This window comes from Monodelphis domestica, chromosome 7, assembly GCF_027887165.1.
Source record: "Monodelphis domestica isolate mMonDom1 chromosome 7, mMonDom1.pri, whole genome shotgun sequence".
NCBI lineage: Eukaryota > Metazoa > Chordata > Mammalia > Didelphimorphia > Didelphidae > Monodelphis > Monodelphis domestica.
The window spans coordinates 170,048,747-170,076,404 of NC_077233.1; the positions used below are offsets into that span (position 1 = coordinate 170,048,747).

Below are 27,658 nucleotides of genomic sequence, written 5' to 3' on the forward strand. Positions count from 1 at the left end.
AACTGGCAGTGACACCTCCCACACTCTCTTCCTTTGCAAGGATGCAGCAAGTATAGTGGTAAGCTAAATGCGGGGATTTTAAATGGGCTAATCAGCCATGGGCACATGGTTTTTATTTTGTCTCCTCTTTATTCCTTGATTTCTAATGATCCTTAATAAATCTCATAAAATATAATATTTTTATTATTAGAAATATAATTTAATTTTTACAGTTTTACAGTGGATAGAGTACCAGCTTTGGAGTCTGGGAGATTCATCTTCCTGAGTTCAAATCTGGCTTCAGACACTTACTAGCTAGGTAACTCTGAGCAGGTCACTTAACCCTGCATGCCTCAGTTTCCTCATCTGTAAAATAATCTGGAGAAGGAAATGTCAAACCACTCCAGTATCTGTGCCCAGAAGACTCCAAAATGACTAAACAACAGCAATAAAGTCAAGAGACCACCAGCAAGGATTAGTTTCTATTTGAGTCTGACACTATTGGGAAGGAATCTCAAACGTGGGCCAGCCTGAAAGAGCTACAAGTGGGAATTAACCCAGAAGGCATTTTGACCTTGATTGTTTCATTCAAATGTAGCATAATGAGATAGAAAGCTACTCTCTCAGAGTCCAGAGAGACCTCAATTCAAGTCCTGCCTCTGACTCTTCTTAATTGAATTTCACTTCTCAGTGCCTCCAGGCAACTCTCCACTACTCCAATTTGTAGAATAGGTGTCAGTCTGCCACTAGAGAAGACATTTCTTCATTGGGATTTCCTTAAACCAAAGAAATCAACACCCACCCACTCTTTTTTTTCATTTTGTTAAAATGATGCAGTGGATAAAATGCTGGACCAGGAGTCAGAAGATTCATCTTCCCCCAAAGAGATAATAAGGAAAAAGACCTGCACAAAAATATTTATAGCCACGCTCTTTGTGGTGGCAAAAAATGGGAAAATGGAGGGGGGAGGGGTTGTCCATCGATTGGAGAATGACTGAATATTATTGTGCTCAAAGGAATAATGAACTGGAGGGATTCCATGTGACCTGGAACGACCTCCAGGAAGTGATGCAGAGTGAAAGGAGCAGAACCAGGAGAACTTTGTACACAGAGACCGAATGTAATGGACTTCTCTACTAGCAGCAATGCAGTGATCCAGGGCAATCCAGAGGAATTTAGAAGAACCAATCCACATCCAGAGAAAGAACTGTGGGAGCAGAAATGCATTAGAAAAATATATTATCGACCACCCTATGCAATAGGATCACTCTTCTACAATATGAAATACATGGAAATAGGTTTTAAACAATGTTACGCTTATAACCCACTGGAATTGCTTTTTGGTTTTGGGAAGGGGGAGGAGAAAGCGGGGGCAGGGAGGGATCATGAAATCGTGTAACCATGGAAAAATATTCTCAATGAACATTTTTTTTTTAAGTCTCATCTTCCTCAGTTCAAATCTGGCTTCAGATACTTACTAGCTGTATAACTCTGGACAAGTCACTTAACTGTTTGCCTCAGTTTGTAAAGTAAGCTGGAGAAGGAAATAGTGAGCCATTCCTTAGCCTAGAAAATTCCAAATGAGGTCACAATGAGTCAGACGTGAATGAATTGAAAAAAAAAATTATAAACAGGGATGACATTTCTAGGGTAAAGCCTCCATAATGAATCCTATCTCCGGAGGGCAATGAGCAAGCTGGGAAGCAAGACAAAGGAAGAAGAGAACCGAGTAGATGAGCCTTTGCAGGAGATCCAAGAAGATGCTGAGAAAAGCTTCCAGAACGTGCCATGGCAATAAGAGCATTTCAGCAGCCAGCTCAGATCTTGCTCCAAGAACCCCATCCAGGGAATTCTTGAGGCTTGTGGATGGGGGAGCCTTGACCTACTGGAAGGAAAGGGGGGCAGGTGTATCTCGGCTCTCTCGCACCCCCCCACGTTCTTTCTCTTTAGGTGAAGAGGGGGCCCATCAGTTGGAAGGAAAGCATGGGGCACCGCACAGTTGTGGGAATGGAAGGTGATTTCCTCGACTGTACAGGCTGTTCCAAAAGCCTTACAGCGATGAGAAGCTTTAATAGCCATTAAAGACTGTTGGGGCGCTCCATATGGGCTCTAGTGTGAGTCCTTTCTGCCTCCTTTATTGCCCTCATGGCACCATTTCCCCCCAGTGTTCTCACTGTCCCATTTTTCTCTCCATGGAGGATCTTGGTGAGGTTAAAAGGCTCTCTATTGCTGTTTCTGAAACTGTTCTCATTGGGAAGTCTAGTTCCTCTTTCCTCTCTCAGTTACCCCTCCTTCATTGAAGATGGAAGGAAGAATGGAAAGGGGGCCACCTGCCATTTCATCTACCTGCCAGACTGGGGGAGGATCTTGCTCTTTTTCAGCTCTACATGATGCCAACTGTTCAAAATCTCCACTCAGACCCTTAGGGATACTCCTACAAGTCCATTGACTTGTCACACAAGTATAGACTTGGGGTTTTCACAGTTCAGAGGGACCTTGGAGGCAATCTGTCGCTCACCAGCCAACGTCCAACCTCCAATGACAAAAAACTTCCTCTTCCCAGGGCAACTCATTCCAGTTTGGGGACACGATGACGACAAGGAATTTCCTTCTTAAGCTGTAATAGGTAATGTTATATAATGTAATATATTTATTTTTATATATAATTAAATGTAATCTATAAAAGACTATCAAGTCTACCCTTTGGTTCTAATTCTGTTCTCTGCAGCCAAGTAAAAGAAATCTAACCCTGCTCCTTAAGATGAAAATCCTTGGTTGGGGATGGAGACTCTAAATGAGCATCCTAGTGCAAACAACAACATGGAAATAGGTTCTGATCAAGGACACAAGTAACACCCAGTGAAACTGCACGTTGGCTGGGGGAAGGGGAGGGAGGGAAATAATGTGATTATTGTAACCAAGGAATAATGTTCTAAATTGACTAAATAAACTTAAAAAGAAAAAGAAAAAAAAGATGAAAACCCTTCTTATAGCTATCATTCAGCCCCACCTCCCCCATACTTTTATTTTCCCTGATTCAGGATAGAAACATCCATCATCGTCTCTTTGATCTTTAATTCCACCGCGTCATCATCCTGGCCATTTCCCTTTGTACAGGGCCAGTTTTTCTAGTCTAGTGCCTAGAACTGAATGGAGTGCTCTCGATGGGGTCTAGGTGGGGAGGGGGTAGTGCAGTTCTACGATCAATTCTCCCACTCTGGATGCTTGCTGAAATTCAGGCATAATAGATCTATGGCATTGTCCAAATCGACTCTCCTAGGACCGTGATTTTTTTGGATCTGTAATTTCATCAGCAGTTTCTATGCAGGAAAATTCCTTCCAGTTCAGAGTAGTTAAAGGAAATTATGATTTAATTTATTTATCTGGATGATTTAGTAGAAAAGCCTTAAGGAGTTTCCTGAGGCACTAAATGGTTAAGGATATGCCAAAGGTCCTAGTGTAAGAGGAAAGATTTGAACCCAGTTCTAGCCTCTGAGGCCACATTGTTTCCCTCCCTCCCGTCTCACAGTCAATATACATATATACTGTGACACGGTTCTAACCTAGCTTGAGGGGATCGGTAACTCCCTTTCTAAGTGCTCACAAACCATCCATCTCTTTTGTAATATAGTTTAGAAGTTTGTCAGGAATCGATGTCAGGCTTATTAACACTGGAAATCTTTCCCCCCCTTTTTGGAAAACCCGGCCATTTATTCAACTGCAGTTCTGTGGCTCCTCTGTAGACCTCGATGGTCCCTCAAGCAACCCAGAGGTTCAGTGACCTCATTCCTAAATTCTTTCAGTGACTGGTAGGTCCAATCAGCCAGAACACTTGAACTGTTCGGGGACAACTGGGATTTCTCTTCTTGCCTCTCCCTCATCCTGATGTATAATTAATAACGTACTATTTGATTAAATAATTTATAAATATGAATCTATTTATATAATATATAAATCATCATCTTAAAAAGTGTTTTCTTTGGTGGAGAAAAGAGGGAATGTAGGGGCTGAGTAGGCAGACATCACCGATGTTTTGCCCATCCAAAGCAGGGGAACTGGTCCTTCTTTGTCCTCCTCGTGACCCCAAAATAGGGTCTACCCCATGAAAGCTGGGCCAAGTCTTCCTTAAAAAAAAAAGATGAAAGGTGGCTCAGTGGATGGAGAGCCAGGCCTAGAGACGGGAGGTCCCAAGTTCAAATCTGGCCTCAGACACTTCCCAGCTGTGTGACCCTGGGCAAGTCACTTAACCCCAATTGCCTAGTCCTTATCCCTCTTCTGCTTTAGAACCAATGCCCAGGACTGATTCTGAGATGGAAGGTAAGGGTTTTTAAAAAATAAATAAAAATACATCCTAACACTACAACAGATCCGGTGAATCTGTGAATTTCTAAGACAGCATGGAGCCAGCAGATCCATTTCTATTTGAGTTTGATCCCGCTGGCTCTCTGGGCAGAGGTAGCAGGTTCGAATTTTCCCTCTACACTTTTGCTCTCTGGGGATGAATGCGAAGGCCTGGGAGATGCAGGCAGGGAATTGGTGTCCGGTGAACCAGGGCTGAATTTTTGGCAAATGTTCTGGCAAATGTTTTGGCAAATGTTCGTGCTGTTGGGAAGTAAGTGGGCAGCTTTTAGGGAACTAGCAAAGTAAGTAAGAGACTCGCATCGAGGTCTGTCTCGAGGGGACACTGGAAACACCCCAAAGGCCGAGCCCTGGGCTCAGAAACCAGGGAACTCCTGCGTTAGAGGAAGTCTGTTCAGTTACTTTCAGACATGACCTATTTGGGATTTTGGCAAAGATTCTGGAATAATTTGCCATTTCCTTCTCCAGCTCATTTGACAGCTGAGGAAACTGAGGCAGTGTCAAGTGACTTGCTCAGAGTCCCACGGCTAGTAAATGTCTTGGGACACATTTGAACCCAGGAAGATGCGTCTTTCTGATTCCAAGCCCAGCACTCTATCCACCGTGTCACCTAGGAACTTGGCAACCCTAAGAAGTAGTTATTATTACTACCCCCATTTAATAGAGAAGGAAACTGAAGCAGGCAGGTTAAGTGACTTGCCCAGGGTCACACGGCTAGGTTAGCATCTGAGGTTGGAGTTGAACTCAGGTTTTCCTAATTCCAGGCCTGATGTTATATATGCATTGGGCTACCTAGTTGACTAGAGCCTAATTCCCAGGAGAACCCTTTTCTCTATTCCTCATTTGTATATATTTTTTTCTAATTAAAAAAATTATATTTTTCTTTTCTAGATTACATGTAGTTGTTTTTGTTTTGTTTTTGAGCTTTATCTTCTGTCTTAGAATTGGTACGAAGTTCCACGGCAGAAGAGCAGAAGAGAAGGCTGTGGGAGTTGACTTGCCCAGGGTCCCCAGCTAGGAAATGTCGGAAGCCACATTTGAACTCGGGCCCTCCCATCTCTGGGCCTGGCTCTATCCAGGGAGCCACCCCGCTGCCCTGTAAGTACACTTTTTGATCACCACCCATTATTGTTCTTACACATCACAAAGGGAACGGGCATCTAACGGTGATGGAGAACGATACAGAGGTGTAAGGTCAATGAGGTTGTAGCATGGATAAGGGCAGCGGCAGGGGCCAAAATGCTGCAACTCCCACAAAATGGAGGGGGGGCACAGATTTAGGGATGGTGGGTACCTTAGAGGCCGTGGAGTCCAACCTTCTAAGTTTTCAGATGAGGAAACTGAGGCATGCCTTAGCCTGGAAACGGTCTTCCTAGCTTCCGAGTGGTCCATTCGCTTGGCCACACTGCTTGTGTCACGGATACTTCCATCCATCAGTCCATCAGTTATAGAAACAGCAGGAGTCAGAAGTTAAAGCCAAGAGACTTACTGGCCCTGTCTTCCTATCCCTCGAGGGACAATCTTTGGTCATGAATCATCCTCTGGTGCCTTACAGAATTTTCCAATTTAGGCAAGAGAAATTTCTTGGAAAGTGAGGCGAGGGCCCTAGAGGACCTAGACTTCAGCAGCTAGGTGGTACATAGCGCAGAGTGCCAGGCTGGGAGTCAGAAAGGCTCATCTTCCCAAGTTCCGAGTTCGAATGTGATCTCAGACACTTATCAACTGGGTGACCCTGGGCAGGTCATTTACCCCTGCCTATGCCAGCAAATGAGCTGGAGAAGGAAATGGCAAACTATTCCAGAATCTTGGCCAAAATCCCAAATAGGTCATGGCTGAAAGTAACTGAACAGACTTCCCCTAACGCAGGAGTTCCCTTTTTTTTTCCTTTTGTTCCATGGACTGCTTTGGCAATCTAGTGAACCCTATCAGAACATTTTTAAATACACAAAAAACATAGAACTGCCAAGAAAACCAATTATACAGAAACGTGAACTATCCTGAAAATTATTTTTACATGTAGACCCAGGTTAGGATCTCCCCCATCCCCATCCTTTTACCTCCCATGAACATTCTGTCATTCCCTCGTCTCTGAAGACAGTTCCAACATGGTTAGGTGTCCTCCAGAAGTTTGAAATTTGGCAGAGGGCTAAGGAACACACAAGTAACCATAACACCATTTCGAAAGAGCTACCCAAGTACGGGAGAGGTCAGAGAAGTGGAGATTCTGGTTGGGAGGTAAGGCCAAACTTCTTGCATGTGAGCTTCTTGTAAAGGGAAGGATTTCAACAGGTGGAAAGGTGGAGGGAATCTGTTCTAGGGTTCGGGGGATGGACAACACAGAGGACGCAAAAGATGAGGGAAATGCCTAGCAGTCCACTTTGACAGAACCAAATATATTTGAAGCAGAGAAATGTGAAATGAGCCATTATGCACAGCAGTCCCAAGATCACACACACACATTAGGAAGATTGTTTTAGCAGTGACTTAAAAAATATATCAGGCCTTACAATGAAAAATGCTCTCTAGCTGCACAGAACTGATGGGAGTCTGAACACAGACTGAAGCATACAATTTTTCACTGTGTGCCTCTTTTTGTGCTTTTGTTTTATATTCATCTTGTTTCACAACAAACCACAAGTTGACAAGTATAACAGATCAAATTGCTTCCCATCTCAGGAAGTGGGGAAGAGAGGAAAGTAAGGGGATAATTTGCAGCTCAACATTTTGGATAACGTATGTTAAAAATTATTATATGTAGGGGTCAATTAGGTGGCACAGCAGAGAGGACACCAGTCCTAGAGCTAAGAGGTCCTAGATTCAAATCTGGCTAAATCTGGTCTGTGTGGTCCCTGGCAAGTCATTTAACCCCATTTGCCTATCCATTGCCCATTTGCCTTTGAGTTGTTACTAAGACAGAAAGCAAGGTTTGTTTTTTTTAATTAGTAAAAATGTAAGTGGGAAAAAAATTATTAGAAAAATAATCTATCAAGGAAATACTTCATAAATGTTGGGTAACTGATCTGAGATACTGGAGAAAAGGGTTTACTTCAAAAAAGCCAGAGAAGGGAGCCAGGACTAGAGTGGTGGCTGTAGGAGTTAAAAGAAGACATAAAACACAAAAGATGTAACTTCAACAGAATCAACAAAACTTGGCAAATAACTGGGAGGGGGTGGACACAAATGGTCAAAAAGCATATGAATATAAAGTTCTCAAAGAATTTAATCTTGGACAAATCACTAATAAGAGGTATGTAATTCAAAACTAAGGTTTCGATTGCATGTCACAGAAGACAAAAGATTGGAAGTCAACACTGGAGAGGTTGTAGAAAGACAGGCACACTAATGCATTTTTTAAACCCTTACCTTCTGTCTTAGTATCGGTTCTAAGATAGAAGAGCAGTAAGGGCTAGGAAATCAGGTTAAGGGATTCATCCAGGAACATACAAGCAGGAAATATCTAAGGCCAGATTTAAACCAAGGTCCTCTCGATTCCAGGCCTGGCGCTATACTACTTAGATGTCCTTATGCTAATGCATTTTTGATAGAGCTATGAATTAAGATAACTATTTTGTAAAGCAGTTTGCAATTATGTGAAAATGATGTCTGACCCCAAGATTCTGGTCAATAACAGCAAAATACTTACAGAAGCACTTTTTGTGCTAGTGATGTAGACACCCATCAACTGGGGAATGGCTAAACACACTGCAGTACATGAATGCAACTGAATTATTACTATTCTGTAAACACTGATAATAAATATGATGAATAGGGAAGTTTGGAAAGAACTTAAAGCAAACAGGATGCAGGAGAACAATATACAATTGCTACAATAATATCAAATGAAAACAATAAAATAATCAAAACACTCAAAATTGTAATGACTAAAACTTGGTTCCAAAGAAGAGATGGAGAATCCTCCTCCTCCTCTTTGTGAAGGTACGGGGACCATGGGTATGGAACATTCCCTATGATGTCAGACCTTTTCAATGTTGGCTGCTGAACTATTTTAAAATGAGAAAAGAGAGCCCTTCGGAAAGAAGTGCAAAAGGGATACAGGGGAAAATGTTAAGTGAGGTAAAAATATCAAATACAACTTTTTTTCTTAAAAGATAGAGGGAGGGTCCGAGAAAAAAAATTAATTCGAAGTTTTTTGCAGCTGGGTTAACTGAGAAGATAGAAAAAGGGGGAGTTGGGGAATTAGGAAAGATTTTAAAGAGGAGTTTGTCTTTAAGACTAGTTTGGGATTCCAATAAGCCTTTGAGAATGCAGGTGCTTAAGGCTAAAAAGCTTGGTATAAGTGGTTATTTGATTAACTTTTAAGTTGAAGTCATCTGCAAAGGTATGACTGATGCCAAAATAAATGAGTAATAGGAGTGCCATCTCTCCTACCCCTAGAATATAACTTGATATCAAGGATTTATTTTTCATAATCACTGTCCCCCAACGGGAGTCCAAAGGCTAACAGGTCCTATTCAACTTTCTACTAGCAGGTTTTAGAGCTCCTTTTTTAGTCACCCCTACAATACCCTACAGCACCCAAGAATCATAGGTACCTATCCATTAAGATCTCTTCCAGTTAAAAGCAGGAGACAGCAGATTAAGAAAATATCAGTGCTAAAAATGCACATCTAGTTCCATTGGGGAAAAACCTTCATTGGCATTTATTCAATGCCAAAACTTCATTCTGAGATAAAAGAATTGAACCAATCACCTCCTCTAGGGACAAAAAGACAGCACATACTTCTAGAAAAAATGTAAATCAATCTGAGATTACTCATCTGCAAGATAAGCTCATTGTCCATTTTATACCACTCACCTCAGTTTTGTGAGGAAAACATGTTACTATGAAAAGGCACACAAATGAGTCACTGTGCTTTGAGGCAGTGTAGCAAGGGGGGTCAGCTTGAGTCAAGGAGATCTGGGTTTTGCAATCCCCTCAGATACATACTGGCCATAAGCCCCTACATGCAAGTCACTTAGCTTCTCAATGCCTGGGGCACTTGGAAGGTTTTCCAAGTTTGTAACTTCCAATGGTAAAGAATTTTCCTCATTGCAAGATCCTATTACCAGTGGCTCTAAAGCTTTTTGGTCTCAAGACCCTTTTATGTTTTCAAAAATTAGTGAAATTGCCCCCAAAGACCTTTTATATAAGTTGTATCTATTAATATTGGTCATATTAGAAATTAAAATCTTATTATGAAAATTTCTGACTTTGCAATCCCCCCCTGCAAGACTATTGGAGATCCCAGACCAAACTTTCTGAGAAATACTGCCTTACATCAGTGAAATAAATGGTCCTTCTGGACAATGATGAAATTGCCTTAGCTATCAGGACTACCTTCAGGTAAAATAAATTGCCTGAGCTTACCACCTTTGGGAGAAATAAATCTGACACAATCTTCCCTAGCAGGGATTCATGGGATTAACATTTTTCTGAGCCCTCTGATCTAGTCTTTCCTCAATTCAAGGTAGGCTTAGAGCAAGACAACTTGTCTTCCCCAGCCTTCATATAGTCCAGCCCTGGAGATTCCAGGCATTCAATAATAGATCAGAACTGGACTTAAAAATAGAAACAGAAGCCAGGACAACAGGGAGTCTAACAGTGAAGGACATACCAATAAACCAAGTGCTTTGCCTTGGTCTCATAATAACAATTTGCCTCAAATTTCTCCTTTTGCAACTAAATTTCCTTGGTTCACCCTGAGTTCCTAATTAACTCTAGGGAGGAAAGAAGGGGAAAACAAACAAACAAAAAAAGACTACCTTGATCCCTAAATACGGTTCATTCCCACTACCCAAGCTCATTCTCTCAACAGTGGACCTATGGTCAGAAAAAGAGAGGGCCATTACTTCAAAACCAACTCCTTACAGATCAGACTGGGGAGGAAAGATGGCAGAATGAGTTATGGTTGTCCCTCCACCCGCAGCCAAGTGGAGTCCTAACTTCTAGCCAAGGAATGAGAAAGGCACTGCCTTGGCACCCTCCCTCCCTGCATGTATAGGTCAAGGAAGATATCAGAAAGAGGCTTCCAGGGGAAAGAAGGAGGAGCAGGGGCCAGGACTCAGGCTCTGTTTTGACCCAACGTTTATTGTCCTTTTACAACATGTTTTTGGTTTAGAAACTGCTTGTGATTAGTTAATTTATTTTCCAACATTAACTCAAAAGCATGTAAAATAAAATGAACCTACTCACTATGTAAACACCCGGCTGTGGCCCCTTGTCCCGGTGTGGACGGGGAAAGAAGGGACAGCATGGGCAGCATGGAGTGAAGTTCAGGCGCTTTTATTACTGCTGGGGGCTGGACGCTGGCTCCCTTGCTCACGCCCCACACAGGCCACCCGCCCGCTGTACCCCCCCCCAAACTACAACAGAAATGGCGCAGGCTCAAGGCCCCGATTCCCTGTTGGTAATTCACTCTCCGCCTCCCAAATGAAAATCGCTTTTATTTTATCGCTTTTGTTTTGTATTTTTTGCAACAGAAACCCCCTGTCCAGAGTCTGACTGCAGCTTAACTGTTCGGACTGAGGAATGGAGCAGGCCCCGGGTACCCCGGTCCCTTTCAGGCAAGTGCCTCCCTCCCCCAGGGACCGAGGCCTGGCCAGCTTGCTCCGTGGCCAGCCGCTGCCGCTTAGCCATACAGGTCATCATCATTGTCTTCCGTGTACACGTTGCCGCCTGAGCCTCCTCCACTGCCCTGGCTGGGGCCAGCCCCGCCTTGGTTCCCTGAGGGGAATCTGCAGGCCAGAAAGAGTTCATTAGGACCCAGCCAGAGGCAGCCTCCACCCTTCCCACCCTTAGGCAGCTATCTATAGAACCCACCCACTGACAAATGAGGACACTAAGACCCAGGGAGGATAAAATTAGCTTGCCCAAGGTCACACAGGGAAGAATTAAGTCAAAAGGCCAGGTTCCTCCTACTACACCTTCCTCTGGCTAACTTCTCAGCATCCTGTTCCTCTTTAGCTGGTCTATTTTTCCCTTTCCCCCCCAATGGTCTAGAGTTTCTACTAGCCAACCCCTAATTCTCCCACTTTGGGTTCTACTTCATAAGTCCCATGCCCATGCTCTTCAAAAAGAGGGGCATTCTGTACCAGTCTTAAAGTCATGCCTCCCCTTACCTGAAGCTGCCAAAGCCCCTGCTCTGCTGAAGGGTTTGGGCAAACATCTCATATTTCCGGATGTCATTGTCACTGACAGAACGGCGAGCAAAGCGCATGGCCTCCTCAAAGTGGTCCCGGCGGATCTCAGGGACTGGGTCATCCTCTTCTACCTCCTGTAGAGTGGAAAGTGGTGAGCAGGGGTCAAGGCCTATAAGGGATCACAAAGCCTGGATCTGCCTGCTCCTTCCAAGGAGCACAGGGCAGCTGACACCTTAGCACCTGCTAACCAAGACAAGGCCCAGGTTCCAACTGGGAATTGAGCACTGAATCTTTCTTAGTTCCAGCCTGGCAATATTTATAATTTGAAGAGACTATTGTGCACCATCTCTAATGCTGTCTTCTTTCTTGAAAGGTGCCCAACATCCTCTAATTCCATGTAGTGACCCATTAAAATGTCATATAGGGACTTGTCTAGAACCTCCTTGATCCCAGTTTTTATTTTCAGCTCGATTCACAACTTGGGCATCTACAAAATCTTCATGAGTCCCTATTACCTACTTTGCAAAGAAAATCCTAACATTTGCCCTAAAACTAACTCTTTCTTGGTGGGTGGGAAAGGAGCAGAGGAGGAAGGAGAGGGTGACAGTAGTTCTAGAGTCCCAGAATTTAAAGGAGGAATGTGTTGTACATTTTGGGGGTCCAGACCTATGTGAGATCCATTTCATATTTTACTGATAGAGGGAACTCCTAGTAAGAAAACTACTTCTATTAATGCAGTTAGGCATATGCTCTACAGCTTTAGAAAGTTGCCTGGGACACAGAAAGGTGATGTCTGAGTCCCACTTAGAAGCCAGCTCTCTATCTACCACACACTAGGCTGCCTCTCAAAAATTTCACTACTGATTGGACAAAAAACAAAGACAAAAGTAACTATAATCCATGGCAGGTGGCAGAATACAAAATGCCTAGAGAATTTGGAGGAGGAAGCAATCACTTCCACCACTGGGGTGTAATATTTAGGGGAAATTAAAACTTCATAGAGGAGCTGGCATATGAGTAGTGACTTAAGAGCAGCATGAGACAGGGAAATGACAAACAGTATGTTTTGGTTGCAAAACAGTATGTGGACAACATAAATCAAAGGATGTTAAAGCTGGAAGAGACTTTATGAAAAGAACAGTGTATGATGAAGTTGTTGTTGGATCCAAACTATGGAGGACCTTGAATAACAGGCTAGTTTACAGTTTGTTTTTTAATCTGATCAGGCATGAATAGAAAGATGGCTTTGGCAATATTCAGAAAGTGGCAAGTGTAAAAGATGGATCAAGCAAGAAGCAAGACTCAAGGTAGAGAAAACAAATTTTAAAAGTATTTCAGCTATCTAGGCCAGAGAGGTCACAGGAGTCTGAAACAAGAGAATAATGGAGGAGGTTCAAGAGATATCACTGAAGAATCAAGATGACTTAGCAATTAACTGCATATGAGAACCGAAAGAGAATCAAGATTCAAAGATGACTTAGAGGTTTTGAGGTTATTGACTAGGACAATGATGATGCTATAAATACAGGAAGAGCTATGTATAGGGGTGTGTGGGGGTGGGGAAGATAAGCTATTCAAGCAATAGATATATTGCAATGGAGCTCTAGAATAAATTCAGGATTAAAGATACAAATGTAGGAGTTGCCTGCATAAAAGTGATAATTAAAAGTAAATTGAATGGCTAAAACAGCTAAGGGTCAGAAAGCAAAGCAGACTAATGAGGCCATGGGAGAAGAACCCTGATTTACAGGAGAAAAAAGGGTTAACAAAAAAGAGAGTCCAAAAGTATAGTTTAATGCAAGAGGGAAGAAAATTAAGGGCACATTTAATTGTCAAATATGACAATCAAGGAAAATGAAGAGAAAAAAAGCCACTGGGTTTTCAGTCATTGATGTCTTTAAAAAAAAGGGGGGTGGGGGGGGAGCAATTTCAGTAAAGCCAGGTCATAAAGGGTTTAAGAATATGTGAATATGAAGTAGCATATACTCATATTTCTAAAAGTTCAGCAATGAAGGGGTAAGTAGAATAATAGCTTGAAGGCATATAAAAGTAACTTTTTTAATTTTAAGGAACAATACTATTATAGGTGGTCAAATAGAGAAAATTAATGCAAGAGAATTAATGCAAGCTAGAGGTAAGGAGATCAAGCCTTTGGCTGGAAGAACACATGAAAATTTAGGGAGGCTTTCAGTAGAGGAGTAAGAAGAGCTCAAATCAAAAGTGTTAAGTCTTGTGTCCCCAACCAGAATGTAAAAGCCCTGGGAAAAGGTAATGTATCTGATATTCTGTCTGTAACCTGTAAACCAGGTAGTTAAAGAATTCAAGAATTTTGTACTGGCTTAGTGTTTCTTAAAAGTCTAGCTAGACATGGAAAACATGTTGGAAAAGAGGAACTCACCATGGCAGAGGGGTTGGTCTGCCTTTCCCGCTCTCGTCGGATTTCACTTTCAATGGACTCACGGATAGCCAGTTTGCAAGCACGCTGGCAGATCTCTGTCAGGTCAGCCCCAGAGAAGCCATTAGTCATCTTGGCCAGGAACTCTAAGTCTACATCCTGCCAGAAGAAACAAAGCAAATTCAGCATGTAGACAAAAAGTTCTCTTTCCCCTGGTTCACTCCAATGCTCCCTCTTCTATACTGATAGTTCCTGAACCTGAACCCAGGATTCAAGGTTAAAGAACTAACCAAGGAATACTCCAACTATGGCCTAAATATCTTTTTCTGTTAACTGGGAAGAATCCCTCTACTCACCTTGGCAACAGGCGACTTCCTCAGGTTGGCCTTAAGGATTGCAACACGGGACTTTTCATCAGGCAGGGGTATGTAGATGAGCTGGTCCAAGCGGCCAGGTCGAAGAATTGCAGGGTCAATGATATCAGGCCGGTTAGTGGCACCAATGATGAATACATTTTTCTTGGTGGACATACCATCCATCTCTGTCAAGATCTGATTGATGACTCTGTCAGCAGCACCTCCTCCATCTCCAATGTTGCCACCACGAGCCTTAGCAATCGAATCCAGTTCATCAAAGAACAGAACGCAAGGGGCAGCTTGGCGGGCCTTCATGGAGGAGTGACGTGGAGAGATATGAGCACTTGCATAGGCACTCAACTCCTACCACCCAAAGATTCCTTCATTCCCATATCCAATGGCATTAGTTAGGCAGTGCTGAGGTAGTGTCACAATTCACTCTAAAAACCAGCTCCTACCCACCCAGTCAGTCAGTTTAGAAATCCATAAGGAAAGAGGCTCAGTCCAACATGGGGCTTACCTTGTCAAATATCTCACGGACATTGGCCTCAGACTCTCCAAACCACATGGTGAGAAGTTCAGGGCCCTTGATGGAGATGAAATTTGCCTGGCATTCATTGGCGATAGCTTTGGCCAATAAAGTTTTCCCACAGCCAGGGGGTCCGTAGAACAGGACTCCCTTGGAAGGTGTCATACCGAACTTGAGGAACTTGTCTGGGTGCTCCACAGGGTACTAGATGAAAAGAGAGTTCAGGTCACCTTTTAATATGAGGACCTAGGGAGAGAGAGGTAATCACCAGCACCTCCCCTTGTAGGAACAGGAAAGCCAAGGCACACAGAATATCTATAAGCCCAGGTTCCATCCCAGACACTGAAAAGTAGTCTCATTTGATATCACAAACCCCTGGGGAGTAGGTAGCAGAAGCCATACTCACCATTCTGCAGAACTCTGAATCAGTCCTAAGTTTCAAGACCCCCTCACCTGAACAAGCTCTTGGAGTTCCCGCTTGACATCCTCCAGCCCACCGATGTCCTCCCAGGTCACCTGTGGCACTTCAACAACAGTCTCCCGAAGTGCTGATGGATTGCTCTGGCTCAGGGCCCACTAGTACAGGAGACAACTAAGATAAGACTCAAAGAAACAGGAATAGAAAAGAAGAAGCAGGAGTGATAAGGGATGCCTTTACCCGGAAGTCATCCATGGTGACAGCCAGGGAGTTCATGACTTCAGCATCAATGGTCTCATCCTCCAAGTCAATGAGATCCATCTTCTTTCGAATGGCCTGCAGGGCTGCCTCTGAGCAGAGGGCTGCCAGATCAGCACCTACATGTCCATGGGTCTCATTGGCTACCTATGGGCAGAAGATTGATCTGATTAAAGTACAGCTCCATGCCTGGCATCCCCACTTCTTCATTGTGAAGCTAAGGCATAAAGAGAAGGCTGGTTACACTCCATGCCAAATCTGCAATCTCATGCTCATTTCCCCCTCCATAAGCTCTTCCCATGGTGAGGTGGTGCTTTTAGTCTTCTCTTCTCAGGACTACCAAACAAAAATATTTGCATCCAGAAACTTTAAATTTTTCATTTGTCTATTCTCAAAATCACAAGCTGCCCATTTCAAAACTTGATCTTTCTGCTTAACCCCTTAAATCTCTTACCTGTTCTAGGTCTACATCATCTGCCAGCTTCATGTTCTTAGTATGGATCTGCAGGATCTCCAAGCGTCCAGTGGCATCAGGAATTCCAATATCCACCTCCCTGTCAAATCGACCTGTGGGGATGCATGTATAAATTATACAACTCAACCCTTGGCTCTAGTCACCTGTGCCTACCTCCTCTCCGATGGAAATATGGGTAAAAGATACAACCCTTATTGTTAAGTGTAGATTCTTACTTTTAAGGGCTAGGGGAACAGAGGAGGAGATAAAAGAGATGGACACAGGAACTTCAGGAAAAGCAGTGAGTGGCAGTAATCAGCTACGACCCAGCCCAATATGTTGGATCTTCAGATCACACATATGATCCTGTGATCCCATGGAAAGGATTCATCAAAAAAGCTAAGGGGCCATTACCAAATCGTCTAAGAGCTGGATCAATGCTGTTGGGTCTGTTGGTTGCTGCCATAACGATCACATGTGCCCTCTGCTTCAAACCATCCATGAGAGTCAATAGCTGTGACACAATTCGACGTTCTACTTCTCCATGGGTCTGTCAAAGCACAAAGTCCCTGGTCAGTAAGCAAGTTTGTACCTGATCCTATCATTTATTCTCCCAAGTCCTCCTTCCCTTAAGGGAGTTCATACCTTCTCTCTCTTGGGAGCAATGGCATCCAGCTCATCGATGAAAATGATGGCAGGAGCATTCTTCTCTGCCTCTTCAAAAGCCTTCCTCAGGTTGCTCTCTGACTCACCAGCCAACTTGCTCATAATCTCAGGACCTGAATAGAATCACAAAAGCAAAATGAAGTTGGCTACTTCTCCTCAAGAGGAGGAAACCATAGGTGTTGCTTGCCACCTCTGCCCAGGCTTTGACAACAATTGAGAAATTCTCCAGCCACCTCTACAAGACCCTAATCTGAGCAAAAAGCCAAAACCATGAAGGAAAGCCACACTGCCTATTTCCCCTGTTATGGAAATGAGATGATGACAAAGCTACTAAGACAAACAAGTTAAATAAGACAAGCTGGCAACTACCTGCTTGCCAGAACTGAACTGAAGTCTAAAGGGTCACTCCCCCCTTCAGGCTAGACTGCTCCTGACCACAGGGAATGCCAGATCCAATAGAAGATGGTTTTTTCATGGCCTCCTTGATCTTACCTAGGCACTTTCAAGGAATGAGCCTAATCTCTCCCTAAAGAGCCAATTTGGCACTCCCCAAAATAGCTATGGCAGATAATGAAATAATTCTATTTACCTGCCCACCCACCCCCAAATTATTACTAGTTTCTACTTCCTAAACTCTGATAGAAGAAAATGGTTCTGGAGACAAGGACATGCCTCTAGCCCATTAAAGCCATTTTCATCTCCTGGCAGGGTGTACATCTGAAGAATTCACATCCTCCTACGGGAGGCAAGTGTCCCACATCCCCTATTCCCTTTCAGTGGTTCTTGCCTCTGTCTCAGACTTAAACTGGGAGTAGGGGGTATGGTGGGGGTGTGAGGAATGACACCATGGGACAAAGGGTTCAGTATACACATTGTATTGAGGAAACATTTAGAAATCAACAGTCAGATCCAACCCACCTCAGGAAGAGCTAAGTAACTCACCATTGATCAGAAAGAAAAATGCACCAGTCTCATTTGCCACAGCTCGAGCAATCAGGGTCTTCCCTGTCCCAGGAGGCCCATAGAGCAGGATGCCCCGAGGAGGCTGGGAACCGGCACAAAGTAGATCAAAGAGAATTAAGCTAGTATACATGTTAGATCTCTTCCCTCCCCTAAACTCTACATCTTCAAGAAGTTTAGCAAAAGCTCCTCATATTGGGGACAGGATGAAAAATTTAAACCTGGCAAAAGGAATGAGTTCCTAGCATTAAAAGCAACAGTATGTTTGCTATTCAGCCCAGAGGAGTGAGTGGTTCACAGTGAAGTCACTGGAAGGGGAGAGAAAGTAAGGAAAAGGCATAAAAATTTCTGGGACAAGAGCACCTGTATCACACGCAGTTCAGGAGCTAAAAAAAACCCTTAAAATAATAATTTGGAAAACTCTAGTCAGAGATTCCAGAACCTAGAAAAGAACCAAAAGATAGCCTGGTCCCCACACTTCAGGCAGACAAAAATAATGAAGGGCAAATTGCAAATCTTAGTGATTGCTAGGGATGCAGATTTCATATCCTCCATCATTACCCTGCTGTTCCAGTGTTTATTACATCATCAGTAAATTCTTCCAATTATAATCTCTATTGATTTGAGTCCATTTAAAAAGTTTAGAATAAGGATTAAAAAATGGACTTCAGAGGCCATCTGATCCCAGCTTAAAAAAAAAAAACTCTTTTATTTTCTGTCTTAGAATCAATATTAAGTATTGATTCCAAGATAGAAAAGCCTTAAGGACTAGGCAATTGGAATTAAGTGATTTTTCCAGTTAAAGAGCTAGCAAATGTCTAAAGCCAGATTTAAACCCAAGTCTTTCTGACTCCAGGACTAGCACCCCTGATCCTTGCATCTTCAAGATGAGAAAACTGAGACCCAGATAGGTAACTATGACTTGCCCATCACCCTACTATTTCCTCCTCCACAACATCGGACACTAAGAGAACAATAGCTTAGCACTCCCTCATACCACAGTACAGTCACTAAATTGTACATTCATTTATTACTTAGTATCTACTTCATTCAAGGAAGTTCTTCCACTCCAAGAACTTTCAATCTAGTAATCTCAATTTTTTTCTTCTTAAGGCTAAATGAACATCTACTTTTAATCTACAACTTATTTTCTCATTCCTATAATTCTCTTTGGCCTTTTCTCTAAATCATCTCTAGTCCCTTCACATCCTACAAAGTGACTTAGCATTCAAATTAGGAGCTAATACTCAAAGAGATTGCTCCCTGGCCCCAACTCACCACATTTCTTATAACAAATCAATTTTTTTTAAAACCCTTACCTTCCGTCTTGGAGTCAATACTGTGTATTGGTTCCAAGGCAGAAGAATGGTAAGGGCTAGGCAATGGGGGTCAAGTGATTTGCCCAGGGTCACACAGCTGGGAAGTGTCTGAGGCCAAATTTGAACCTAGGACCACCTTCCATCTTTAGGCCTGACTCTCAATCCACTGAGCTACCTAGCTGCCCCCAACAAGTCAACTTTATGATAAGTTGATAGTATAGAATAAAACTCAGCTTGTGATCTGAACTCTAGAACTCATGCTCTTCTACCCAGCCAATCTTTCCCAAATAGTAAACCTTGAAATTCTCCCATCACTGCATATTCATTTTTTACACTCATTTTTCTAATTACCAATTTATTTTCGCCTTCTATAAGACTTGAAATCAGGCTAGAATCAGAACTTAGGTTTTCCAGGAGCATTTGCACTGAAGTCATTAATAAAATGACTATAAAGCATTACCTAAGATAAACCTCTTTGGGTCACCACTTACTGTTCCCTATAATAACATCAAGGAATTACTATTTTCTGCTTTTCTTTTACTTTCTATTTTCCCTTAATAGAGTACAACTTTAAACAGCTCCCTCCCTGCTATTCTATTCTAGGCAGGGCCATATGTGGCTGAGGGTCAAATACCTTTACACCAATGGCCTTGAAGAGGGCTGGATGTCTCAGTGGCAGCTCCACCATTTCCTTTATCTGAGCCAACTGTTTCCGGCAACCACCAATATCATCATATCCCACTTCATTGAGAGATTCCTCTTCATCCTGGGCAAAAGGAAGTATATATAAATATGTGTGTGTCAGCAAAAATAAGGACTCAAATTTGTCCAATGTCAGAACATAATTTCAGGGTAAAAGAAGGCCCAGAGAACATATTTCCATAAGGAATCCTGGTCCTGGATCCCAAAAATCCCCTAGGAAGGTCTCTAACAAAGCTACTTAACTGGCTACTGAAAACAATTCTCTTAGGAGACTCTCCCAAAGACCCAAACTAGGAAATTAAAGACCTTGAGAGTTCTGAAGGCACTATTCCCTAGGAAGCTAAACTGTCACTGTGGTCTGAGTATCCATTCCCAGGTGTTCTAAAATTAACCTACGGAAGGGATTTCAGTACAAAACACTGAAGGCTACACATCCTGCTGATTATTGGCCCACACCTAACCCCATACTTCTATAAAGAAATCTAGAGAGGTAGAACTAGAGAAAACTATCCTAAATCTCAAGGAGCAGTTTAGCATGAGTTTAAACATGAGGATGGAGCTCTTCAGCCCCTCTGTTTATCATATTACACCTAACATATGAATTCTCTACTTGGCTTCCCCATCACTCCTACTCTAAGCCATTCTTCCCACTCAAATGATTGATAAGCATTGACTATGGGAATGGGGGAAATGAAAAAAGGAGCTTACTTCTCGTTTGATGGGTTCCCCTTCACAATGGATCACTGTATCTGGAGCAACAATGCAATAGGGGCTGGGATCTGTCTCTACCACTTTGAACTCTACAGCACGCATTCCACCACGGACAAGGAAGATGTCACCTGTAGAATCATTGTGGTATATCCAGTTATTATAGGAATAATAGTATAGCAATAGTAAGCTAGAAAAGACCAAGTGTGAAGTTCAACCACTAACACTGGTTCCCAGAACTCTGAAAAGCACATGGTATACAGGTCCTGAAACTTGGTCAAGGGAAAAAATATTAAACTTAGAAAGACTCCTTTGCCACCTGGATACTCTGTATAGAAGTCTTTCCAGAAATCCCAATAAGTGTCCATTTTTGCCATAGGTGATTAATAGCCTAAACTTTGAAACAGAGGAAGAAGGGCCAAAATTAAGTTTCAATGTATTAGAGGCAGGAGGAATCATGTACTCTGTAGAAATCAGAAGTGGGCAAACTGGCAAAAACCTTACCTAGGAAAGGTGTTGAGGACCACCAGCAACCCAACCACCACCATGGCCTAGCCTGGCCTAAGAGAAATAGAAGAAGTATCTTTTCTCTCCTGGGGCACAGGAGATACACCTATGTGAGTCGGGGCAAATGGGTATAAGGAGTTAGAGGGCAAAATCAGGTGTTAAGCATTTTCTAGAGGTCATGGGTACCTGCACCAAGTAACCCTGCCCATAATCAATGACTGTTATGAAAATGAATTTCCTCCTAGTTCATTTCTCAAATCCCTAAACTTACCTTTCCGGATAGGTCGATAAGCTTCCAGGAAGTACGGCTTGAGGTACACCTCAAAGAGATTGCCGGTGATGCCTTCCACCGTGTCATCGATGGGCAGCACATGGATACGTTTGCCGTACTTCACATCTGGGCACGGCTGGATGCTGAGGACGACAAGCAGACTCCACGTTACCCACCACACTGCAGCCCCAAGCACTGGGCGTCGGAAAGGGCCTGGTACAGAGAGCTGATGGCAAGTGAAAGAGAAAAGGCAGGGACGGCTTTAGGTGAAGAGAGGTTGGAGAGTGGGGTGGAAGGGAGGGTAGGAGAAAAGGCAGGAACTGAAGCAAGATAATCTCACACCCAGGGCCCTGGACTCAGGGGTGGGGGTGGGGTGAATATGAGAAGCTGCAGGTGGGGAATCAGCTTAAGGATAAGGACTCTTACTATTACTCAAGGGAAGTAATATAGGGAAAAAAAGGAAGAGCATCCCTTTAAAGGCAACCTCCTACCCCTTCTGGTGTCCTTGGTGTTTCATAGCACAATTCACTCAAAAGGGAAGTTTGGGCCAAGAGTAAGATAGAAGATGTAAAAGAAATGGCTAAATTTGAAAGAAGTGGAGCTCTGATACTAATCATCACACATGAGAATGCAAGTGTACTTCCTCTGTCTCTTAGAAGCATATCTAAGGGAACTCCTTAGACCTGCACTCCCAAGAAAAAAGGTTACACGAGACCCACAGACAGAAGAAAGGCACTAAATAGACCCAAGATGAGATAATATAAAGACTGAGTGTTCTAGATAAAAGGCATTAAGAGAAGACTTCAAACAAAGGGTTTGACAGAAGGAATCCAAAAATAAAAAGCAAAGAAAGGTCACTAGACCCTCACCTAAGATCAGAACCAGTACTATGTGGGTTACTTCCTGGTGACTTTATTTTCTTAATTGACTTGCCTGGGGTCTAGGGCTGACATACATAAACTCTCCTTTTATTTATCACCATAAGATCCCTAAAATTCTTGGCTAATATCCCTTCATCCACTTCTCTACCACCCATCACAAGTACACAGACCCCTTGGCACAAGCGCAGGCAGAAGACACTGTAAGAAAAACTATTTGTCTGATTCCTAAACAAAAAGTCACAAAGCTCTGGCTTTCTATGCAACAGTAAGACACTCAATTTGAAGCCATAATGAAGAATTTACCAGAGCCAATCTCATACCTTCCCTAGTTGCTGGCACTTTCGGGACCTAAGTTTTCCCCAAGGACATACCTGAACCCTGAAATAAAGCTCCAATCTCCCTTCCACGGCAGGGAGGAATGTCTATGACAAGTCAACTCTTGTCTGCCTAGTCCCACCCCATTGCCCAGGTCTTTCAGGTCTCCCTCATTAAGGACCAAGGATCCTCACACACCTGATGACATCCCCCAGGCGCACTCGCAGGTTGTTGCGGACAACCCTGTTCATGCGGATCTTCTCATCTGAGCATGTGTCATCAGAAAGCACGATGCACACAGCTTCTCGTCTCTTCTTGCCTTTAAGCAGCACTGTGTCACCTCGGAAGAGCTGCAATTCATCCATCTTGGCCTAGAAACAGCATGAGAGTTATGGTCAGCAGGGGACAGCCCCAGTAACTAAGTACTACTCCAACTACCTGCAATCTATATCCCTCATGACCACTCTTCCCATTAACACATAAATATGTCTGAATAGATCAGTAATATAAAATTTACCTGAGACAGGGACACCACACTGTTGTCTTCATTAATAGCTTCATCAACGATTAACCGATTGGGGCGGTTCTTCTGCTTGAGAATGGCTGTTGATAAGTCATCTGCTTTTGAACTGGAAAAGGGAAATCAAGTTAAGATTCCCAAGGTCACATCACTCTTACCCAAGGGCAATGGCTTTCAAAGTGAAGTCTGAGGGCCTTGGGAGCCCCTGAGACCTAGGGGGGGGTCTTGTACAGTCAAAGTTATTTTCACAAGACTAAGATGTTTTCATTTCTAATACAGTAAATGTTGATAGCTATAACCCACATAAACAGATCTGTGGGGTCCCCAATAACTTTTAAGAATGATACAGGAGTCCTAAAACTAAAAAATTTTTCAATTTCTCCCCTAGAGACTCAACATCCCATTTCAAGCAGCCCTAGATCTCACTAGGAAAAAGATTTCCCTTCCAGAAAGGATTCCTCTTACCCAAGGAGAACAGTAGCTGAATACTTCACTTCTAATTACTCTATGGCAGGTTATATTAGAATAAAGCCACAACAACCAAGTAAGTTAGAAGGGACACAAAGTCTACAAATTAAGTATGATCATGGACTTATGCAATACCCACCCCCAAGTTTTCATTGAATTTACTGCTAGTATGCCCCTGCTTATAAAAGCCCCCAACTGTTTCTGCCTCAAAGACAGAAAAAGAACAGAAGAACTATCAAAGTGTTCTAGAGAAATTAATATAAATTTCATATTACAAAGTCTACAGCACCCATGGAAAATAGTCATGGGCAAAGAAAACATTTTTGATTAGCCCCCAAAATTAATAATGGTTTTCTGTTAGCTGTACATTCATTCATTTACAACTACTATGTAAGAGGCAAGCTCTTACTGGTTCAGGTAGCCAAGTGGCAGGGCACTGGTTTCAAACTAGATTATGGGTTCCAAGCCTGTGTTTGACATAGAAAACTTTTTTAACCAGCAAATTTGAGAGACAATGTGATATAAGGGATAAAACACCAGACTTGGATTTAGAAGTCCTGGGTTTGAATCCTGCCTTTGACCCTAAGCTGTTTGGCCCTGGACAAGCTTCTTGAGCCCCAGGTTTCCTAATAGGGAAATTGATAATGTTGATCTCTATGATGTCTGAGATCCTTTTCAGTTCATTAGGATCTTCTGTTCCTAATAGAAAAGTCTAAAGTAACAATCTTCACCAGGAGTCAGGTCCCCAAGGTTCTTTCAGGCTGCCTGGATTAAACCTAGCAAAAAGACTCTGGAAACCCTGTGGTATTATGCCAGGATCCCATTTTTGGTCTTCCCCAATAGCTTCTATCTATAACTGTAATAACCAGTCCAAAGACTATAAGTTAATTAGCAAATATTGGGTGGGTGGGTGAATTTAAGACTGAGGTCTCCAGGAAAAAGTTCACATGCACAAAACATCATAGAAGTCAACAAAGTGCTACTAAGCAAAAAAGCTTCACAGGAAATTGAGCCTCACTAAACAGCTTAATAAGGCTGGTTGAAACCAAGAAATGCAGAGACAATGGGGAATTCCTCTTTTTCACCTATCCTTAAAAATCAAGACTATTCAGGATAAACTAGTCACTCAATCTACATGCTTCATAAGAATTCACGTAAGATATTTGAGGGTATAGTAATACTATCTACCAAGCCCTACCAGTAGCACCAATCAGCTGAGCTTAGAAACATTGGATTTATTTGGGACAGGTTTTGGAAAAGATCATTCAATTCCTCTTTGACCAAGAACTAGAAAATGGTAAATGCTAAAGATAATCTTTAGCCGACCTGACAGAAGGGGGGGGGGGGGGTAGTCTTTTGCATCATTAACTAATTTTTTAATCCTAGGACTAAGAAAATGTCTGTAATAGAGCATCTAATAATAGCCAATGGGATCAATGCTTTCAGATTTCCAGAAATATATATGTATATACACACACCCTACACCATTCCTTCTCAATAAAGCTACAAAACTTCTGTTAACTCTTCCATACAGAAAAAAAAAATACAGGACATATCCAGTGCCTTGGAACAAGCACCAAATACTACCATTTATATCAGCTAAAAAACTCACCTGTACAACTAATGTGAAAAATATGCTCTAAAGTCAGAGATGATAATGTGGATCAGCAAGACTACTGCAAAACAGGACTTAAGTCCCAGTTCACAGCAATAAAAGTTCTGGAGGAGGCAGAAGCCCATCAGTGAGATCCCTCTTCCCCACTCCACCCCATAGATCTGCCCCTCCCACAATAGGGACCAGAAGGGAATTGTCTCTCAGGACAGCCATCTTCTTGCCTTACTAATGTGATTGGATACTAGTAGTATAGAGGTAGGGAGAAAGAACATAAAATGCTATTAGGACAAGTTTATGTAAAATGCCACCACCAACTTAACTAGTAAGAGTAGCTTTCCCAAGAGAAATCTGCCTCTCCTTCAAAATGGAAGAAAACTAACTCAACTGAGCCAGCAGGACAAGTGGTATGTAAACTCTTGAAAAGCACCTTAAGAGTCAGAGGATCCTAGTTCTATGATTTTCCACTCCAATCTCTTTTTAGATATGAGGAATCTATAAATGACTTGCCCAAGGTTATACAAGTAGTAAGCAGTCAATATTTATGTTCTCTGACTCAAGAGCCAATGTCCCTTGAGCTTCTGTGTTGTCATCTTCCATCAATCTCAGCTTGACTAAGACCCTAACCAGAATAATCCTGGGTCCTGGGTCCACACTTTGGGACCAAAAGAGAACTCTGACTACAAGCCACAAATATGATGAGAGTTCTAAAGATCATGATGATTTAAAGTTCAAAGGTTAAAGAAGCCAACAAGTTCCCTAGCATGATAAAGAAATGCTGAGGAAAAACTACTACCACCACTAAATTATTTCTTACTTCATGGAGAAAAGGCAAAGAATGGAAAAACTGGAGCAAAACATAGGTAGATATAGTAGAGAATGCTAGACTTGAATCAAGAAAACCCAAATTCCAATTCTGAACCATTTCCTAATGAGTAAAATGAGGATAAAATCTCCCCCTCATTGGGTTGAGAATCAAATGAGATGTTTGTCAAGTTAACTAGCATTTATCGAGGGCATATTATGTTCAAGGCACTGAACTAGGCACCAAAGATAAAAAATGAGGTAAAATGAACTTTGCAAACCATGAAATACTCCTTAAATGTTAATTAATATTAAAAATTGTCCCCATGCTGGAAAACAGCGATATACTGAGTCTTGGAAGCAGTGAAGAGCAGAAAAAGAAAATTATTGCCTTTCAGTCCTGGGAGCTCATCATTTATTTTAAACTTTCAACATTCTAAGGTTGGGACTAAGATTGGGTTGTAGATGTACAATGACTTCTCTGGGTTTACCTTCTTCACCATTAGGAACCTAATACCTCAGGGGCCTGGCTGCCTGAGCACTCCCATCAACAAAGCTGGCAGTTCTAGAAGGTCCCCACCTCTAGTCCCTAAACCAGTTTTAAGTCTGAAATTCAAAAACAGCCCTTAAAGCACCAAATTGGTAATAAATCTAAAGAAGAAAAGAATAATCTCGAAAGCTCCCTGGGAGACGGAAACCAGATTTCTCATCTGCATAAGCAGCAATGAAGTAGGCCATTTAAAGGGGCCAAACAGTGCCCCACCCCAATCGATTCGTTATCGCCGCCCCCCAACAAAGCAACAAACCAATATATTATCAAAATTCTATTAAGTAGTTTTAACTCCAAAATAATGCCAACCACGGTAGGCAGAGGTACTGTTGGTCCTTCCCCCTAACCCTAATGCCTTCTCATGATTAGGCCTGTTCCCCCAAAAGAGTTAATAAATTTCACTAGGCATTCAACCCCGGACCCACCCCGCCCTCAATAATTGTCTTTGCCGACTCCATTCCCACAAACTGGTCGGTTCGCACTTCTCAACTAGGCTGCGGCCCAAGAGCCGCAGCCTTCACGTGGCCCGTTCCCCCCAAGCCGGCGGCCCTGGGCCCAACCTCGGCGTAAGCACAGGCCGAGGCCCGAGAGGAACCACCTACTTCAGCCGAGAAAATCCCGGCGCCCACGCACACCCCCTCTTCCTCCCCCTCCTCCCCCCACAATCGGTGCGGCGCGGCGCGGCTCTCCCAGAGGACGAGCGCAGGGCAGGTGTCTGGGCCCAAAGCTCCGCGCAGGCGGCGACGGCCCGGGGGCCGGACTAGGCCCAGCGGGGCCGGGCCCCTTCCCCCGCCCCCTGCTCCCGAGGGAGACGCCGGGGCCTGCATGACACAGCAGGATCGGGATCTGGCCCGGGCCTGGGCTCTCAGCGCCGCGTGCCCGCCGGGCCGAGCTCGAGGACGCGCGCCGAAGAGAGGTGGCCCGCACGGCTCGCGGCCCGCCCCCAACATGAACTGCGACCGGGGCCGGGGCCTACCCAGATCCGCTGCCCGCCCGTGGCCCGCGGCCCGAGGCCCCAGGGCCCGGACCCCGGACCCCGAGCGCGCCCCCGCGGGGGGAGGGGACGCGCAGGGGACACTCACTCGGCTCCCGAGGCCATGGCGCGCGCCTGTCTCCCGGCCGGAGGCGCGCGGGTAACGGCTACGAGGGGCTGGCGGCGGGCGGCTGGGCCCGGCGGGGCTCGGCTCTCCCAGGCGGACGGTGGCGGTTCCTCCGGGCGGGGGGGTTCCCTCTCGCTCTTCCCACGGAGGCGACGGTGGGGAGGGCGGGCGGCTCGGGCTCCGGTTTGGGGAGAAGGAAGCGCTGGCGACTCAGGCGGCGGCTGCGGGTGCTTCAGGGAGACTGAGCCGAGAAGAGCCGAATCATCGGAAGGGGAGAAGCACGCGGCACAGCCAATCGGAGCCCGCGCTGCCGGCCCCCTTCCTCCCCTCCGTTCCTCTCCCCGGCAACCCGCTATGCTGGGCCAATCAGAAAATTCACTTGTAGAT

General features: G+C 43.7%; 1 protein-coding gene and 1 long non-coding RNA gene across 4 annotated transcripts; one reads left to right on the plus strand and one right to left on the minus strand.

Moving 5' to 3' along the window:
* LOC130455550 (uncharacterized) lies at positions 1-21,149 on the plus strand. Of its 2 annotated transcripts, XR_008913607.1 has the most exons (4): positions 1-58; positions 2,543-2,605; positions 5,281-5,436; positions 19,437-21,149. It is a non-coding gene; the product is annotated as an uncharacterized LOC130455550 (long non-coding RNA). The 2 variants fall into 2 exon arrangements; XR_008913606.1 differs by lacking the exon at positions 1-58 and having other exon boundaries at positions 237-2,605.
* On the minus strand, positions 10,407-27,620 carry VCP (valosin containing protein). 2 transcript variants are annotated; one of them, XM_001368161.5, is made up of 17 exons: positions 27,254-27,620; positions 22,735-22,846; positions 22,416-22,588; positions 21,022-21,164; positions 20,244-20,374; positions 19,468-19,599; positions 17,497-17,599; positions 16,534-16,667; positions 16,303-16,438; positions 15,889-16,001; positions 15,417-15,581; positions 15,212-15,334; positions 14,750-14,962; positions 14,230-14,538; positions 13,877-14,032; positions 11,458-11,612; positions 10,407-11,073 (listed from the first exon to the last, which is right to left on the minus strand). In XM_001368161.5, the coding sequence occupies exons 1-17, from the start codon at positions 27,268-27,270 to the stop codon at positions 10,968-10,970; spliced, it is 2,421 nt and encodes an 806-aa protein (XP_001368198.1). In that variant the 5' UTR covers positions 27,271-27,620; the 3' UTR covers positions 10,407-10,967. The 2 variants fall into 2 exon arrangements, with proteins under 2 accessions (XP_001368198.1, XP_056661995.1); XM_056806017.1 differs by lacking the exon at positions 27,254-27,620 and adding an exon at positions 27,148-27,218.
* Positions 27,621-27,658: the final 38 nt, after the last annotated feature.

Bases quoted from the DNA above. Each gene is read 5' to 3' on its own strand.
- VCP (XM_001368161.5), bottom strand. The intron at 16,668-17,496 runs GTGAGTTACTTA...GATTCTATTCAG, and splicing joins ATTTTTCTTTCTGATCAATG to GTCCTGAGATTATGAGCAAG. The intron at 16,002-16,302 runs GTAATGGCCCCT...GCATCCCCACAG, and splicing joins TCCAGCTCTTAGACGATTTG to GTCGATTTGACAGGGAGGTG.